The sequence below is a fragment of the Gambusia affinis genome, linkage group LG14 (genome assembly GCF_019740435.1).
Source record: "Gambusia affinis linkage group LG14, SWU_Gaff_1.0, whole genome shotgun sequence".
Classification (NCBI taxonomy): domain Eukaryota; kingdom Metazoa; phylum Chordata; class Actinopteri; order Cyprinodontiformes; family Poeciliidae; genus Gambusia; species Gambusia affinis.
In genome coordinates, this window is record NC_057881.1 from 6,350,995 (window position 1) to 6,367,930 (window position 16,936).

At 37.4% G+C, this 16,936-nt stretch overlaps 3 protein-coding genes across 4 annotated transcripts; all 3 read right to left on the reverse strand.

Annotated features, from left to right (window-relative positions):
• Positions 1 to 284: 284 nt before the first annotated feature.
• LOC122843831 (zinc finger protein 84-like) lies at positions 285 to 3,559 on the reverse strand. Its single transcript, XM_044138905.1, has 3 exons — positions 3,178 to 3,559; positions 1,494 to 2,405; positions 285 to 1,338 (listed from the first exon to the last, which is right to left on the reverse strand). Exons 1-3 carry the CDS (start codon positions 3,200 to 3,202, stop codon positions 656 to 658), a joined length of 1,620 nt encoding a protein of 539 aa, XP_043994840.1. The 5' UTR covers positions 3,203 to 3,559; the 3' UTR covers positions 285 to 655.
• A 1,096-nt stretch (positions 3,560 to 4,655) lies between these two features.
• LOC122843830 (zinc finger protein 771-like) lies at positions 4,656 to 16,610 on the reverse strand. 2 transcript variants are annotated; one of them, XM_044138903.1, is made up of 3 exons: positions 16,475 to 16,610; positions 15,395 to 15,775; positions 4,656 to 6,215 (listed from the first exon to the last, which is right to left on the reverse strand). In XM_044138903.1, the coding sequence occupies exons 1-3, from the start codon at positions 16,491 to 16,493 to the stop codon at positions 4,936 to 4,938; spliced, it is 1,680 nt and encodes a 559-aa protein (XP_043994838.1). In that variant the 5' UTR covers positions 16,494 to 16,610; the 3' UTR covers positions 4,656 to 4,935. The 2 variants fall into 2 exon arrangements, with proteins under 2 accessions (XP_043994838.1, XP_043994837.1); XM_044138902.1 differs by lacking the exon at positions 16,475 to 16,610 and having other exon boundaries at positions 15,395 to 15,812.
• Positions 9,025 to 13,128, reverse strand: LOC122843835 (zinc finger protein OZF-like). Its single transcript, XM_044138911.1, has 2 exons — positions 12,540 to 13,128; positions 9,025 to 11,300 (listed from the first exon to the last, which is right to left on the reverse strand). Exon 2 carries the CDS (start codon positions 11,284 to 11,286, stop codon positions 10,063 to 10,065), a length of 1,224 nt encoding a protein of 407 aa, XP_043994846.1. The 5' UTR covers positions 11,287 to 11,300; positions 12,540 to 13,128; the 3' UTR covers positions 9,025 to 10,062.
• Positions 16,611 to 16,936: the final 326 nt, after the last annotated feature.

Genomic DNA, 16,936 nt, shown 5'->3' on the forward strand with positions numbered 1-16,936 from the left:
GTATAAATATTATAATTTTAAGTCAAAATTTCCAATAAATAGAACTCTAAGAACAACTAAACATTCTAAGAAAGTCAGAAATATTGAAAAAAGTCAGAATTCTTAGAAAAGTCAATTCCAAGAAAAAAGTCAAAGTTCTAAGGAAAAAAATTGAATTATGTGGAACAAGCTGAGAAAAGTCTCATTTCACTGACCTTAATCCTCTTCCATATTTATTTCTAATTATGTTGATTTTCTGCCTACATCCAATGAAAATAAATATTTAACATATTACATCACACCAATGCAAGAAAAGAGAAAATATTTTAATCCAGAAATATGTTCATTTTTAACATGATTACAGTAGTGCAACAGTTGTATACATTTGTGCAATTGTACAGCTAACCAACACAATATTTGCAATAGAGGATATTTTTTATAAATACCGATTCAGTTTCTGCTGTTATGAAATCAAGAGTGAATCTGGGTTTGCAGTTTTTATTCATAAAAAATTAATTTATTGTTGATAAATCAGAATCCTTGTGATAACTGCTCATCTCTGCCTCTTGTGTTTTTGCAAACAGAACTGAAATTTTATTCTTTGAGCATGCACTGCATGCAACCATGTGAACCTTTGACCCCGGACTGTACAGCCCAACAGGTAAATAACTAATAGTTATGTACCTGAGTGGGTTTTTGTGTGTTCCACAAGATCTTGTTTATCCCTAAACTTGGCCTTACAAACCAAACATTGGAGAGGTTTTTCTGTGCTGTGACAGCTCATATGGCAGGTGAGACTGGACTTACGGCCAAAGCTTTGCTCACAAAGGGAGCAGCTGTACGGTTTCTCTCCAGTGTGTGTCCTCATGTGCTCTGCTAGCGTGTATTTTCTTCTAAACGCTGCGTTACAAACTGAACATTTGAAGGGTCGCTCTCCTGTGTGGACTCGGTTGTGTCTCAACAGGTCTGCCCGGTGGTTAAAAGGTTTACCACACTCAGAGCAGCTGTGGAGCTTCTTGCCGCTCTCGCAGACAGTTTCGCTAACTGGGCCGTTCTGCAGAGAGTCTAAACCCGACTCCTTGTCAAAGGACGACTGTAAATGCTGATCTAGACTCGGCTCCAGGCTCTCAGAGTCTCTGCTCTCCTCAGCTTGGCTGGGATGAATTTGTGACGACAGAGATTTGTTTTGAACATCTCTGCTCTTCAATGGGACAGCAGGTAACCTGAGCTCTGTAATCTCAGCCTCTTCCTCTTCCTCCTTAATCTGTGGAGGGTTAGGCTGTTCCTGGACTAGTTTGGGTCTAGCGCTGCTCTCCTGATGCAAAGGCTCCACTTTAATCACCAACAGCTGCTGGACGCCTTCAGAAACAAGGAAAAGAAAAGAGAAGAAAATGAAAGAAAGAGTTTATTTTTAATTTTAACAACACATTTATTTTTTTCAATGAATATACATTGACATCAGAATGTATTGAACGAAAGGTGAAAAGAAGAAAAAGAAAGAGAGACAGAAAAACCTGTATGGATCTTGGTGTGCTTCACAACATCCTGGTTCCTCCTGAATGCAGCCTTACAGATGGTGCAGCTAAATGGTTTCTCTCCCGTGTGAATCCTGGTGTGTTCCATCAAGGCATTCCTCAGTTTGAAAGCAGCCTTACAGATGGAACAACTGTAGGGTTTCTGTCCTGTGTGACACCTCATGTGACGGGTCAGGCTGATGCCATGACTGAAGCTCTGGCCGCACACTGAGCATTGGTATGGTTTCTGTCCGGTGTGGCTCCTAGTGTGCTCCACCAGCGTGTATTTCCGCTTGAAAGTGGCCTTGCAGATAGAGCAGCTGAATGGCCTTTCATCTGTGTGGATTCTCCCATGCTCCATCAGATTTCGTTTTGAAGTGAAAGCTTTGTTACAGATGGAGCAGCTGTGAGGTTTTTCTTTAGTGTGGTAGGTCATGTGATACGTCAGACTCTCCTTTCGGCTGAACTTTTGTTCACAAACCGAGCAGCTAAAAGGTTTTTCCTCGGTGTGACACCTCATGTGGCGAGTTACGCTTTCCCTCCTGCTAAACTTCTGGTCACAGAAAGAGCAACTGAAGGGTTTTTCTTCAGAGTGGATTCTGTTGTGTCTTACCAGACATGGTCGGCTGTTGAAGGTTTTCCCACATTCAGAGCAGCTGTAGAACTTTTTCGCACTCATATCACCTAATGAAGACCCACTGCTCTCTCTGCAGTTTTTCTCTAAAGCCTCTGGAGTTTTAGATGAGAGCGATTCTGGTCCCACAGGGTTCCTGTTCTCAGTCTGGATGTGATGAAGCTCCAAAGACTGAGCAAAGTCTTCCTCATCCTCATTTTCGACAGGATTGAATACAAACTCAGTGACCTCAGCCTCATCCTGTTCCTGTTTAATATCTGGGTCATCCTGCTGGACATCTGTAGGAAACACAAACAATGAAAGGTTGAAGGAAACAGACCTAGAGGCGCAGCAATCAGTTTGTAGTTATTTGGCAAAAATATATATTCATTATTTTACATATGAAAAAAAATACACATGAACAATGAATGGATGGATGGATAAATAAATATATGGATGGATGTCATTCCAGGGATTTTACGCATTGTTGCTGTTACATGCAGTCATCATATGAATAAATGTCATATTAAGTTATTTTATGTTGAATTTTAAAAACAATAATTGGATGCATAATCTTAACTTTATAGCTGTGCCTTGTTATTTGTCTTATATTGTAAATTTGTCCTTACATATTTTTATTCTTTCTTTCTTTCTTTCTTTAACCTTTGTGTGAAAACACATATATCTTAATTTGACTGGCTGCTGTTGCACTTGAATGTCGCCACTGTTGGGACAATAGAAGATATTTACATTAGAAAAAGGAAACCTTCTGGCATCAAGCCTGTCAATGTGCATATCGATGCAGTTTTGGGAGAGAAGCTGGTTGAATGAGGCTCTTTAAAGCCGCTTTTAGAGCTCAGTATGATTACAAAAGCACTCAATAAATTCAATCCGTCTACTTTTTACATTAAGATGCCAGATTTTAAAAATGCTGAAGCTCTTTTTTATTATTATTATTTTAACTACATGAATCACCTGGCGATCATTTCAAAAATCTAAAAGTATTGTTAGTCAAGTTAGTGTTATTTTCTAGTATTTCCAGTCAAACAGAGATATGTGTAATATTATTACCGTCACTGCGTGTCGGTTCCTCCATTTCTGTTAATTGTCTTTTCTCCGACGCTGAGACTTTCTGAGACCTTTCCTCTCCCTAACCTCCATCAGAAAAAGAATCTGCTCTTCATCAATGTGTCTGACTCACTGTTTCCAGCTAGCAGGCTAGGCTAGGCTAACTCTACGCGCTTCTGCTGCTTCCGGAAGAAAAAAAATCAGATAAAACCAAACTTCACGAGGAGTATAAAAACAACATAAACACATTATTAGTATATTTTTAGACACGCAAAATGGTTGTTCAACACCGATTCGCAAGACTTGCTGAAAAAACTCAATTTGTTTACATAGCTACGATCAATTCCGGTGGTGATTGAGTCCTTCAAAATAAAAGCTTGTGCGTCAACGGTTGCATTTACGGTTAGAATAATATGAGTAATATGAGCTGGGGCTGCACAGTGGTGCAGTTGGTAGCACTGTTACCTTGCAGCAAGAAGATCCTGGGTTCGATTCCCGGCCCGGGGTCTTTCTGCATGGAGTTTGCATGTTCTCCCTGTGCATGGTGGGTTCTTTCCGGGTTCTCCGGCTTCCTCCCACAGTCCAAAAACATGACTGTCAGGTTAATTGGTTTCTCTAAATTCTTCCTAGGTGTGAGTGTGTGAGTGATTGTGTGTCCTGTATGTCTCTGTGTTGTGTCCAGGGTGAACCCCGCCTCTCGCCCGGAACACAGCTGGAGATTGGCACCAGCAACCCTCCTGACCCCATTAGGGATAAGGGTGAACAGAAAATGGATGGATGGATGGATGGATGGATGGATGGATGGATGGATAATATGAGCTCTGATTACGCTCTGGGCCAGATTAAAAGTACCTTTCCAAAATAACTTATAAGCAGGTACGTACTTTTAATTTAGCCCACATTTATCTATTAAAATGTCTTTTTTAATGACGTATAATGTTGTATTTTTATTTGCTGTAAACAGTAAATTTACATGGGCTAGACAGATGGACCAATGAATATTTTAGGATGACACACTGACACACCTATATAAACGAATCCAGTAATAAAGAAAAAATAATACAATACATAACACACACACATAATTGTGATATATATATATATATATATATGAGGAACATCTCTGAATGTTTTCTTAGCTTGGAAACTGCCATTCCTGTTGGTACAAGGCCAGAAAGCCGTTGAATTTTAATCCAGTAAAGAAAATTCACCATGTGATCTTCCGCCCTTTATTACTGGAACTTCATTTAGAGAAATACTTTGACTGTGCCTTGAAGACTTCAAATCTGAACATGTTTTATGTTCTTAAAATAAAACCTTAGATTCAGAACACAAATGTTTATTGTAGGCTATATATTTAATACATACATCTAAGTCACACATGACACATATAGTAGATGTGGTTTTCCTTTCTGCATTATTGAGTTTGACTACCAAGAATTAATATGAGTTTGAACCCTGAAAGGTCTACAAACATCTTAGAACAATGAGAACAATTCAGTTTATTTAACTGGCACAAATTCACAACAATTTTAAGAGTTACATTCAGTCCAGAACAATTGAACTCACTGCAATACAGCTACATTTTTATAACTAGATTTATGTACAAAAAACTGTTACAGTTGAACAGCTTCCCTTTATATTTACTTTCAATGTTGTCCTATAGAGTTTAGGTTCTTTGAAAAGCTGTTTTGCTAACAGACCAGCTGGAAGGTGTTCTTTGTTTTTCTCATCTCCAATGTCAGCTTTGCAGCTGAGCGGTTATATTGCTGGATGGATCTTTGTGTGATTCACAAAGGCATGTCTCCACCTGAACGTGGCCTGACAGGTGGAGCAGCTGTACGGTTTCTCCCCTGTGTGACACCTCATGTGACGAGACAGGCTTATATAGCGGACGTAGCTTTTACTGCACAGCGAGCAGCTGTAAGGTTTCTCTCCAGTGTGGGTTCTGATGTGTTCCTCTAATGTGAGTTTCCGTTTGAACGTTGCTTTGCAGGTGGGACAGCTGAATGGTTTTTCTTCTGCGTGACCTCTTATATGAACAACTAGATAGGACCGGTACCTGAAGCTTTGGCTGCAGATCGAGCACTTATGGGGTCTCTCTCCAGTGTGCGTTCTGATGTGGTCTTTCAAGGTGTGTGCTCTCTTAAAAGATGTGTTACAGATGGAACAAGTGTAAGGTTTTTCCCCTGAGTGAACCTTTGTGTGTTCCATCAAATTCTTCTTAGAAGAAAATGTTTTGTCACAGTCTGAGCAGCTAAAAGGTTTTTCTCCACTGTGAGATTTCATGTGTCGCACTAATCCGTTTTTCCATCTAAAAGCTCTGCTGCAGATGGAGCAGCTGAAGGGTTTCACTCCTGTGTGGATTCTCTGGTGTTCTGATAAATATCGTCTGCGAGTGAAGCTTTTACTACATTCAGAGCAGCTGAAACGACCAGAGGACTCACTATTGGTCACTAATTGTGTTTGAACACTCTGCTCCCAGTTTCCATCACTGACGTCCGTCTGTGAATCAGACGTTTTGTCTTCAGGATCTGATTCTAAACATTCATCTGGTTCCATAGAATCTCTGTTCTCCTTGGTTTTGCCATGATGAAGCTGAGCTTTCTCTTCATCATCTTCACTCTCCAGAGAACCAGGACTGAAACCTCTTTCACCAACGAGAACTTTTTTAATTTTCCCAGATCCAAAACCTGCCTGAGTTTCAAAGATCTCCTCCCCGTTTTCATCACTGATGTCCATCTCTGAGGAATCTGAAGACGAACCCATATTTTTATCTTCAACATCTGATTCTACATATTGTTCTGCTTCTGGTCCAACGGAGTCTCTGTTCCCCTCAGTTTGGTTGTGATGAAGTTCTAAGAGTGGAGGTTTCTCTTCATCTTCACTCTTCACAGTGTTGAATATAAATTTTATAATCTCATTCTCCTCCTGCTCCTCTTTAAACTGCAAAGGCTTCTTTTCCTCCTGATCCAGTCTGGGATTGCAGGTCTCCTCCTCAGCAGGAAGCTCCTCTTTGATCACCACCACCTTCTGGACGACTGCAAGAAACAAAACAAGTTACAGGAAACGGCTCTCTACCTCTGATTCCACAACTAATCTAGTTTTGAAGTTCTGAATTGAAGCTTTTTTTCCATCATGGTAAATTATGTTACTGATCAAACCACCAATATGTCACCTTTGGTTTCAATGCAGCATGATACCTGCAATATTCTATTATCAGAATCCTGGTCACTTCTTGCAAAGGTAAATGCAGTTAAAGCTGCAGAATGTAACTTTTATAAAAAACAAAAAAAACAAAAACATTTTTAACATTATTTGTTGAAACTATCAGTGATGACACTATTGCATGAGACAGATAATCTTTGAAAAAATTGTCTTTGCTCTCTCCCCGTGCTAACTAAAAACAACCTATCAGAACCGGGAGGAGGTCTTAGTACTGTCTATCACCACCTGTGCAGTGCTGCTAATCTCCCTCTCCCTTGCACTCGGCTGAAGCTAGTAGAACCTGTCATGAATATTAAGGCTAGTTAGCATAGCCACCAATAATGGCAGATAAATGATTTTCCTGAAACTGTAAGTTGATTCTCCACCATTAGCAGATTGAGCACCAAGTACCTGAGCTTGATTGACAAGACTAAGTCCCTCCTCCTGATTTTGATTGGTTGTTTTTGGTCTATTGCCATCTGATTTCTTCAGATGGCAATAGATGCTCAGGAAGCAATTGATTATCTATTTCATGTTATACTGTCACGATGTGGTGACAAATATGTAAAAAAAAAATAATTACATGCTGCAGATTTAATTACCTTTTCTTACACTAATAAAATAGATTATCTGTGTTGTTTCATTTGTTTATTCAGAAGCACTTAGGCTTAAAAATGGTCAAAGATTGTTCTTTTCTTTTTTTACATTAAATTATACTCCTGGCATTTATCTTCTGGGTCATTCCAACATTAAATCTGCCAAGAATATTAATGCATTTCTTTGATAATAGGCTCCAAGTAAATCATTGATTTTGATTAAAAGTAAGTCAATGTAAAAATGTGTGATTGCTTTTTTTCTAGTCATGGTGATGTTTTAAAATGGGATCTAAAATTGATTTAGTCATCTTTACTACCCCTTTGGACTGGATGCACACATTTGTAAATCAATGTTTTATTACTTTATTTTATTTATGCATCCAGATGCAGGTTATGACTTCACTCTGAGCGTTCCGTCTCGGTGGAAAAATCATCTTTTCTATTTGTACTGTTTTCATTAATGGCATGCAAACATTTAAAGAGCTGTAAAAGAAAATAATCACCATCACAATCAGAGTTTTCATTAATGGCATGCAAACATTTAAAGAGCTGTAAAAGAAAATAATCACCATCACAATCAGAGTCCATTTGCTCACTCTGTGTCGTTTCCTCCATCTCTGCTAGTCGTATTTTCTCCAAAGCTGAGGTTTTCACACAATCACCGCAGAAACTATTATCTCCGTTAACTCCTTCAGAAACAATCTGTTCTCCATCAGTCTCTGACTCGCTGCGCTCTGTAATATTATCTGTGTAAAGCTAACAGGCTAAGCTAACACTCGACGTTTCCGTTATTTCCGGAAGGAAAATTCAGTTCAAATAAAACTTCACAAAGATGATGAAAAAAAATAACGTAAACAAAGCATAGTTAGGATATTCCGACGATTGGTCCAACCCCGATTCACGAGAAACGCTAAATAAACTGCACACTGTTTACATAGCTTCTGCCACTTCCGGTAGTGACTTCGTGCTTCAAAATAAAGGTAGCTACGAACTACATATAAACGCGAACCTGTGATATAGATTTATGCCAGAGTATAAAATTTTGGGCTAAAGAGAATGTATTGAAATAAAGTAAACATTCTAATTTATAAGGTATCTGCGACAGACTGGCGACCTGTCCAGGGTGAACCCCGCCTCTCGCCCGGGACGCAGCTGGAGATGGGCACCAGCAACCCTCCCGACCCCATCAGGGACGAAAGGTGTTCAGAAAATGGATGGATGGATGGATATATATATATATATATATATATATATATATATATATATATATATATATATATATATATATATATATATATATAATTTATTTATGGATCTGAAGCCCCTGTGGACAAGAGGATCAGAAGTGTCCAATTAGTGTGACATCTATAATACAGATTCAGGTCAAAGTTCAACAATATTGGCCAGTTTAAAAAGAATGAGACATGATGGACCAAGTCATAATAAAGACTTAAAATATGAACATGACACTTCATCCAATATTATCCCATCCTGAATACATTTGCCCATGAGTCTCCAACCCTGAGTCCACCTTAGTAGCTTACGTATATATATATATATATATATATATATATAAAATATATATGTATATATAAAAAAATATATATATATATATATATAAAATATATATGTATATATAAAAAAATATATATATAATATATAAAAACAAAAAGTACTTAAAAGTGGATGTAATGTAAGCCTGTAACCACAAGGTGGCGGTAAAGCACCAGTTTTTGTTTCTATTGACGTTTAGTAGAAAATTTTATGTCACTTAAATCTATTTTATTCTTCATGGTATTCTCAAGTTTTGTTACTGATATCATATCTTTTTGATTTATTTGATTTTTATTTACTGTTTTTTAAATTAACTGAAGTTATATATGTATTGTAGATTTATTTAAACAAATGCAAATATATGGACACTAAGTATGAAACTGCCAACTCAAATTCAGATGGAGGCAAATTTAAATTACTTTTTTATGTTTACACTGGGAATATTTTAACAATAAAACATTCATAAAACCCGCCTCATAAAGAAGATGCTATATTCATAACTTAATCCATCAAGTTTATTTGTAGAGCACATTGCAGCAGCACAGCAGTTCAAAGTCATATAAACACAAAAAACATAATAAACACATCATACAACCAACAATTTTGAAAACCAAAAACAGACATAATATTTTTTCAAGTGCCGCCATTAAAATAATCAATTTCTCTTTTTTCAGTCTTGATCTAAAGGAACGCAGTGTTTCGGCTGTTTTGTAGTTTTCTGGAAGTTTGTTCCAGAACTACGGTGCGTAGAAGCTGAATTCTAGTTACTCAGCTGCAGTTTTTTTGTCTTTTCCTCCTCAGATTTTGGACTAAATGAACAAGTTTACCCTGCCATCCCTCTGACAATTAGGATTTTATTCTCTCATCTGCCACTTAATACTTTAAATAATAGAAGCAAGCTTCTGTTGAACTGACCTATAGTGACCAAATATTAATTTTTGTTAAAAAAACAAAAAAACAAAAAAAAACTAATCGTACAAGTTGCTGAGTTTAAAGTTTTCTGTTTTATTGACTCATGTTGGCCCATTTTTATGCAGCCATACAAAGTAAAATTGCTACATTTCTGTGTTTTGAGGTAGACAGAAAATGGTGGAAAGGTGGATAATGTTTGTTGAATTTTAAAGAAGGTCCATGGAGTCCAAAACAGTTTGGAAAATTAAGCAAAACCATAACTTAAACTCTTCTGTGAGCTTCTAGCTCCAATTAAAATCAACAGGGAAGTGAAAGAGTTAAAATAAGCAACTTTCAACAGCAGCAATGTCAACTTTGGTAGAAGAAAAACGTAAAATAAAACAGGCTCATGATCAATAAACCACTCAACTAAGTTAAATAGAGGTAACCCATGGCTTTAAACAGCATCAACATTGTCATGGTTTAAAAGGTAAGTTGCCATTGGCTTATCAGCACCGCACACATGAGTATCAAATGTCCCAACAATAAAAATACAATATTTCAACTAACAGATTAAAGAGCCCTGATTGTGATTTGGGAGGGCTCAAATGGGACAAAAACGCCCTGAGCAGGTAAAAGGTTATTTCACTGGATGGATCTTTGTGTGGGCCACGAACGCTTGTCTCCACCTGAACGTGGCCTGACAGGTGGAGCAGCTATACGGTTTCTCTCCTGTGTGACACCTCATGTGACGAGACAGGCTTATATAGCGGACATAGCTGTTACTGCACAGCGAGCAGCTGTAAGGTTTCTCTCCAGTGTGGGTTCTGATGTGTTCCTCTAATGTGAGTTTCCGTTTGAATGTTGCTTTACAGGTGGGACAGCTGAATGGTTTTTCTTCTTTGTGATTTCTTACATGAACGATTAGATAGGACCGGTACCTGAAGCTTTGGTTACAGATTGAGCATTTGTAAGGTTTCTCTCCAGTGTGGGTTGTTTTATGTTCCTTTAAGGTGTGTGCTCTTTTAAAAGATGCATTACAGACAGAACAGGTGTAAGGTTTATCCCCTGAGTGAACCTTTGTGTGTTCCATCAAATTCTTCTTAGAAGAAAAAGTTTTGTCACAGTCTGAGCAGCTAAAAGGTTTTTCTCCACTGTGAGATTTCATGTGTCGCACTAATCCGTTTTTCCATCTAAAAGCTCTGCAGCAGATGGAGCAGCTGAAGGGTTTTACTCCTGTATGGATTCTCTGGTGTTCTGATAAATACTGTCTGCGAGTGAAGCTTTTACTACATTCAGAGCAGCTGAAACGTCCACAGGACTCCCTAGGCGTCGTGCAGTTTAAACCTGACTGGGCTTCACTGCTCTCCTCCCAGTTTCCATCACTGACGTCTGTCTCTGAAGACTTTGAAGAAGAATCAGAAGTTTCATCTTCATCATCTGATTTTGAACATTCATTTGGTTCCACAGAGTTTCTGTTCTTCACAGTTTGGCTGTGATCTTCATCATCTTTAGTCTTTCCAGAATCACCAAGCGTTTTATTTGACCCAGACCCCAAACATGACTGAGCTTTACGGATCTCCTCCCAATTTCCATCACTTACGTCCGTCTCTGAGGAATCTCTCTCTTTGTCATCTGACTTCAAACATTCATCTGGTTCTTGTTTCACAAAGTCTCTGTTTTTCTCATTTTGGTTGCGATGAAGCTCTGAGAGTTGAGGTTTCTCGTCATCTTCTTCACTCTTCACGGGAACAGGACTGAATGTCGACTGAGTGATCTCATTCTCCTCCTGCTCTTCTTTAATCTGTGGAGGTTTTTGGTCCTCCTGGTCCTGACTCCAGGTCTCCTCCTCTTTTGTCTCCATCAGCTGCTGGACGTCTGCAGGAAACACATGGTGGATTCAGTACCAAAAAGTTGTACTTCAGTAAGAGTAGCACAACTTCACCCCATTTGTACTCAAGTAAAAGTAAAACTTAGTCATCAGAGAAGTAACTGTAAAAAAGTATTTCATAAAAAGGAAGCTTGGGTATTGGGTAACTTGGGATGTTATGACCATAACATCTGATTTAATATTTGAAAATAATGTCATAATTATGTGCAAATTCTGATATTTACAGAACAAAAAATAAATAAATACAATAACATAATTGCAAACAAATATGCAAGAGGTATAAATTCAAACTCAAAAATGCTTTATGGATCTCAAAAGGAAATTAAATGTTGCTGTAACTCAAATTAATTAAAATTCACAAAAGAGTTATTGTAGATAGTGATGTTGGCAGGAGAGATCTCTTGTAGAGATCTGTGTCGCAGCAAATCTGGAGAAGCCTCTCACTGAAGGTACCATTTTTCTAATCAAATTTTTTCAATATAAACTACTGGAGCTAATACTTCCGATTAGTATATATTTTAAGTATTTCCACTGACAGTATAAAGTTATTAGTGTATCTTCATGATCTATGAAAGGCTCAGCAGATAAATAACGATGGAAAAACAAAGCTGGTGTACAAACCGGAGGTCTCACTTCAACAAATAGTTTTGTATCTGCTGCATTATTGGTTAAAATGTTTCTTTCATTAAGTGAAGTTACTTACAGTGAGTAAAGTAATCAGACATTTCACTCTAATGAGAGTAGTGATACTTCACAAAAATATTACCCAAATAAAAGTACGGTGTAGTAAAACTACACCAAAAAGAGTTTATTCATTTATTTATTTTTACAAAATGCTACTCAAATAAATGTAATTGAGCAAATTTAATTACTACCCACCTTTGATTATGTTGCATCACAAACACATTCATTGTAGCTGATCTAATTTTGAAGATCTGAAGGAACTTTCACATTATTGCGCAACCAAACAACCAAATTAAGGAAGTTGGGATATTTTCCTTTTGTCGCGCTTAACAACTCGGGGAACCGGACTAACCTGTGTGCACAGTTTTTAAAATCTTTATTTTAATGGATATTTTATCTATGGATCCAATTCCAGATCGGGACTTCACAGTGAGCGTTACTTTATTTCAGTTTTAAAGGTAACTGGTAGTTTTTTTTTTAAAAGAGTAAACCAGTCATTGGCGGCATGTAAACATTTAAAGAGCGGCAAAGAAGAAAATCACCTTCACACTTAAAGTCCGTCTCCTCACTCTGGGTCGGTTCCTCCGTCTCTTCTGTGTTTACTCCAAAGTCGAGACCTTCGAAGGTTTTCACACAATCAAAGTTAAAACTTTTCTTAAACTCCTTCAGAAAAAAATCCGTCCGTTTCCGGCTAACATGCTAAGCTAATACTCGACGCTTCTAGTACGTCTGGGAGGAAAATTAACAGTAAAAATCTCTAATATCAGCGGTAAAAAAGTTTGAATTCTATGAAATGTTTATATTATACTCAAAAGACTATTAAGTTGTAATTTTCACTTATTAAAATAGGGGAAACGAAACGTTGATGACGGAGGTCATGTTGCTAGGAGGCATTCACTTCCGTTGGATTTCAGGTCGTACTGGACTTCAAAATAAAAGCTTGATCTGAATTAGAAATTAAAACTCCCTTTCCATTTCACGTAATGTTAAATTGACCACCAATAATTATACGCAGACATATCAGTTGAGGCGGAGTCTAACGGGAATCAACATATAACATATAGAAAGGAGCGTTTTTTGAACCCAACTGATAAATATGACCTGTTTCAATTCAATAAAAAATGCTTTTTTCATTCAAAAGAAAAATTAAATACTGTCTTAACTCTTACCATCCAAGCATCTTCAGAGACTTGTTGTGGATGGAGATGCTTTTGGCAGAAAGGATCCCTGGTAGCTGTCAGGCTTGCAACAAATGTCCTGGATGACACCATCTGTTGTCAAGTTGTGCTAATCCGCTTTGTTTGCTTTTGCCACTTTTCTTTAAATGTCTGATTAGATGTTGAAGTTGGGGATCTGATCCTTGCTCATTAAGACTGATGGGAGAGACGGCTTGAACTTCTTCTTCCTCTCTCTGTGGTCCTCCTCTGCATCCATAAAGCATTTTTTTCTACTCCTTGTGAATAATTGTTTTCATAATTGTCTAATTTCATTAGATGCAGCCACATTCACATAGCACAAATTCTCAACAAATGTTATCTTAATGCATTTAAAAGCCCAAAATGTCCAGAACATATCTACTTATACTGGATTAATTTTGTCCAACTGTAATTTTCAAAGAAAGGTTGTCTATTGAGCAAACTTTATTGGATTTATTTTCAATAAATTTAAAATCCTAATTAGTAAATGCACCATCTACAAAATGTCAACAACTTTCTTAAATAGTCAGAAACTACAGTTAGCTTCATTTGAAAAACTAAAATGTTTTTATGAGGAATCCCAAACAAAAAAATGATGGTAGTGTGAAGACCAGTAACATCTGATGACGTCATAGCGCCATTTTGAGGCCAAGAGGGTGAATAATTTATCATGCAGATATTTCTCTTAAATACATTTTCCAATAGTTTAGTAATGAAACATTTGTTATAATGATTTGTTTAGCTGATTTAATTGGAACTGTTGAAATTTACATATTAACAGTATGATTAGAGCGTTTGACTTTAGAAGCAATGTGTTAGCATTAAGTTTAAATGAATAAAAACAGAAAACAAGAACTTGTAAAAAAAATCATAATAAATTTTTCTTGTAAAATATACTTCAATGAGTCCCAATGCAAGGCTGAGTTTATCAATTGCTTTTGTTGCTTCAGTGCAGTTACAGCTTTTTCCGTTCTTTTCCTTTCACTTCACAAAGTAACATGAAACGAGATTGCTGTTATTTTTTTAAATAAAATATTTTGTTTTGCTAATGCATACTTCACAACTTTGCCCCATTTCTCATAATTCTTACACATAAAAAAACAAATACAAAGACACTTAAATTCAGCATTTTTTAAAAAAATTGTTCAGTTGTCAATGATTCACTGCATCAAGAGACTTCATTCTTTTCAGGATATAATTTTCCAGAAGCAGCAAAACATCAGGTGGATACATGAGAGATTAACTTTGAATCACTTCCCTCCAGTCCACTGAATCAGTTTGTAACATTTTGTTAGAGGTGTTTGTCTGTCCCACTGCTTTACTCCACTTCAACTACAGTCTGTGGAGCTGAAAGGTTGCTCACCTGTGTGTTTTTGTGTGTTTTACAAATGCACTTTTCCACATGTATGAGGCCTTACAAATGGAGCAGCTGTACGGTTTTTCTCCTGTGTGACGTCTCATGTGACATGTTAGACTTAAACAGTGAGCGAAGTTCTTACCACACACTGAGCAGGTGTAAGGTTTCTCTCCAGTGTGGGTTCTTGTGTGTTCCACTAAAGTGCGTTTCCTTTTGAAAGCCGCCTTACAGACCGAGCAGCTGTAAGGTTTTTCTTCTGTATGACCTCTAATGTGAAAAGTTAGATGTGACCTACAGCTGAAGCTTCGGCCGCAGACCGAGCAGCTGAAAGGCTTCTCCCCAGTGTGTGTTCTTGTGTGTTCTACTAAAGTGTTTTTACTCTTAAAACCTGCATTACACAAGGAACATTTGTAAGGTCTTTCTTCTGCATGTATTTTTGTGTGCTTTTGTAAATTTCCCTTAGAAGTAAAAGCTTTGCTACAGACAGGACAGCTGTAAGGCTTCTCTCCAGTGTGGATTCTTATATGTTCGATTAAATTGTTCTTCCTTTTAAAAGCTGCGTTACAGACAGGACATCTGCAAGGTCTATGCTGTGTGTGGACTTTTGTATGTTCTTTTAAATTAGCTTTGGAAGTAAAAGCTTTGGTACAAACAAAGCAGCTGAAAGGTTTTTCTTCACTGTGCGTCCTCATGTGTAGAGTCAAAGATTGTTTCCATGTAAAGGTTTTGTCACAGATAGAGCAGCTGTAGGGTTTTTCTCCAGTGTGGATTCTTTTGTGTTCTAACAAATACCGTCTGCGACTGAACGTTTTACTGCACTCAGAGCAGCAATGTAACTTTTTACCTTTCTCACAAACTGGATCTGTGTTATTGGTTGCAGATCCCAAACTTGACTGAGCTTCACTGCTCCCCTCCCAGTTTCCATCGCTGATGTCCGTCTCTGAGGACTCTGAAGAAGAATCAGAAGTTTTATCTTCAACATCTGATTCTAAACGTTTATCTGGTTCTGGTCCAACAAAGTCTTCGCTTTCCTCAGTTTGGTTATGATGAAGCTCTGGAAGTTGAGGTTTCTCTTCATCATCTTCACTCTTCACAGGATTGAATATAAACTCAGTGATGTCATCCTCCTCCTGTTCCTCTTTAATCTGTGGAGGGTTCTGGTCCTCCTGGTCGGGTCTGGGACTCCAGTTCTTCTCCTCTTTGATCACCATCAGATCCTGCACGTCTGCAAAAAAACATCTCTCTCTCAAAATAAATGTCATAGTAATAATGTAATGTAAAATTATATGTAAAATTGCATCAAAATACAGGCATGAACTATTCTGGTAACACGTAAAACTCGATCATCCTGGTGTTTACTTGTGATCTACAAATATTGTTGTAAAAGATCAACGACCAGAATCACAAAGAACCAGGGCTTTATCATCCCACATTGGAGATGTGATACAGCGATCCAGACGCATTACATGGAGACCGAAGGTAAAACAGGCAGGAAATTTAGCTCTAATAGTTGGTGCATTGATTCATATGTCACTGCAGCTGTGCATGATCTTATGTGCAGCACAGCAAAAATGTGCTTGATTTTACTGTCATAAACTGATGGGTGGATAATATAACAAACTTCCAGAAAATTCTAAAAACCCTGAAACACTGAGTTTCTTTAAATTGAGACTAAAAACATGTTTACAGTTGCCTTTCATTATCTATTTATAACACTTTCATCTGTATTCAAACCTCTCTTAGCTGTATTATGTCACTGTAATGTACTTATTTTTATGTCTTAATCATTGAAAGCACTTTGAATGTTGCTGAAATGTTATCCACAAATAAACATGTTTTGTCTGTGTGGCTTTTAATAAAATGTTTTAAAAAAACGCGAATAGACGAAGGTAATTACAGTCAAACTGATGGTCCATCAACTCACCATAAACCTCTTCCTCCATCTCTGCTAGTCGTCTTCTGAGATTTTTTTAATAGAAACACAATAGAAACGTTTTCTATAATGATAAGAACCAGTCTGTTCTCCATCAAACTGCCTCTGACTCGCTGTTCTCCTTTCTGCTCCCAGCTAACAAGCTAAGCTAAAACTACAGGTAGAAAATTCAGATAAAACTAAAAAAAAAAAAAAAAAAAAAGAAAACTTCACAGTTGATGTAAAATCATCTCGGCTTTAAGGATACATTTAAATATTCTCGTAAAAACGACTGAAGTTACATTTTACACTTGAAAAGGAAACAAGATTTGCTCGCCCAGCTTCTGCTGCTAGGAGACAACTACTTCCGCTGTTCATCCGATGATTTTGGCCTTCAAAATAAAAGCTCGATCTGAACCGCACTTTAAAGATACGCAGGAGTTTACAGTTATATTCAATAAACTAGAATCTTAC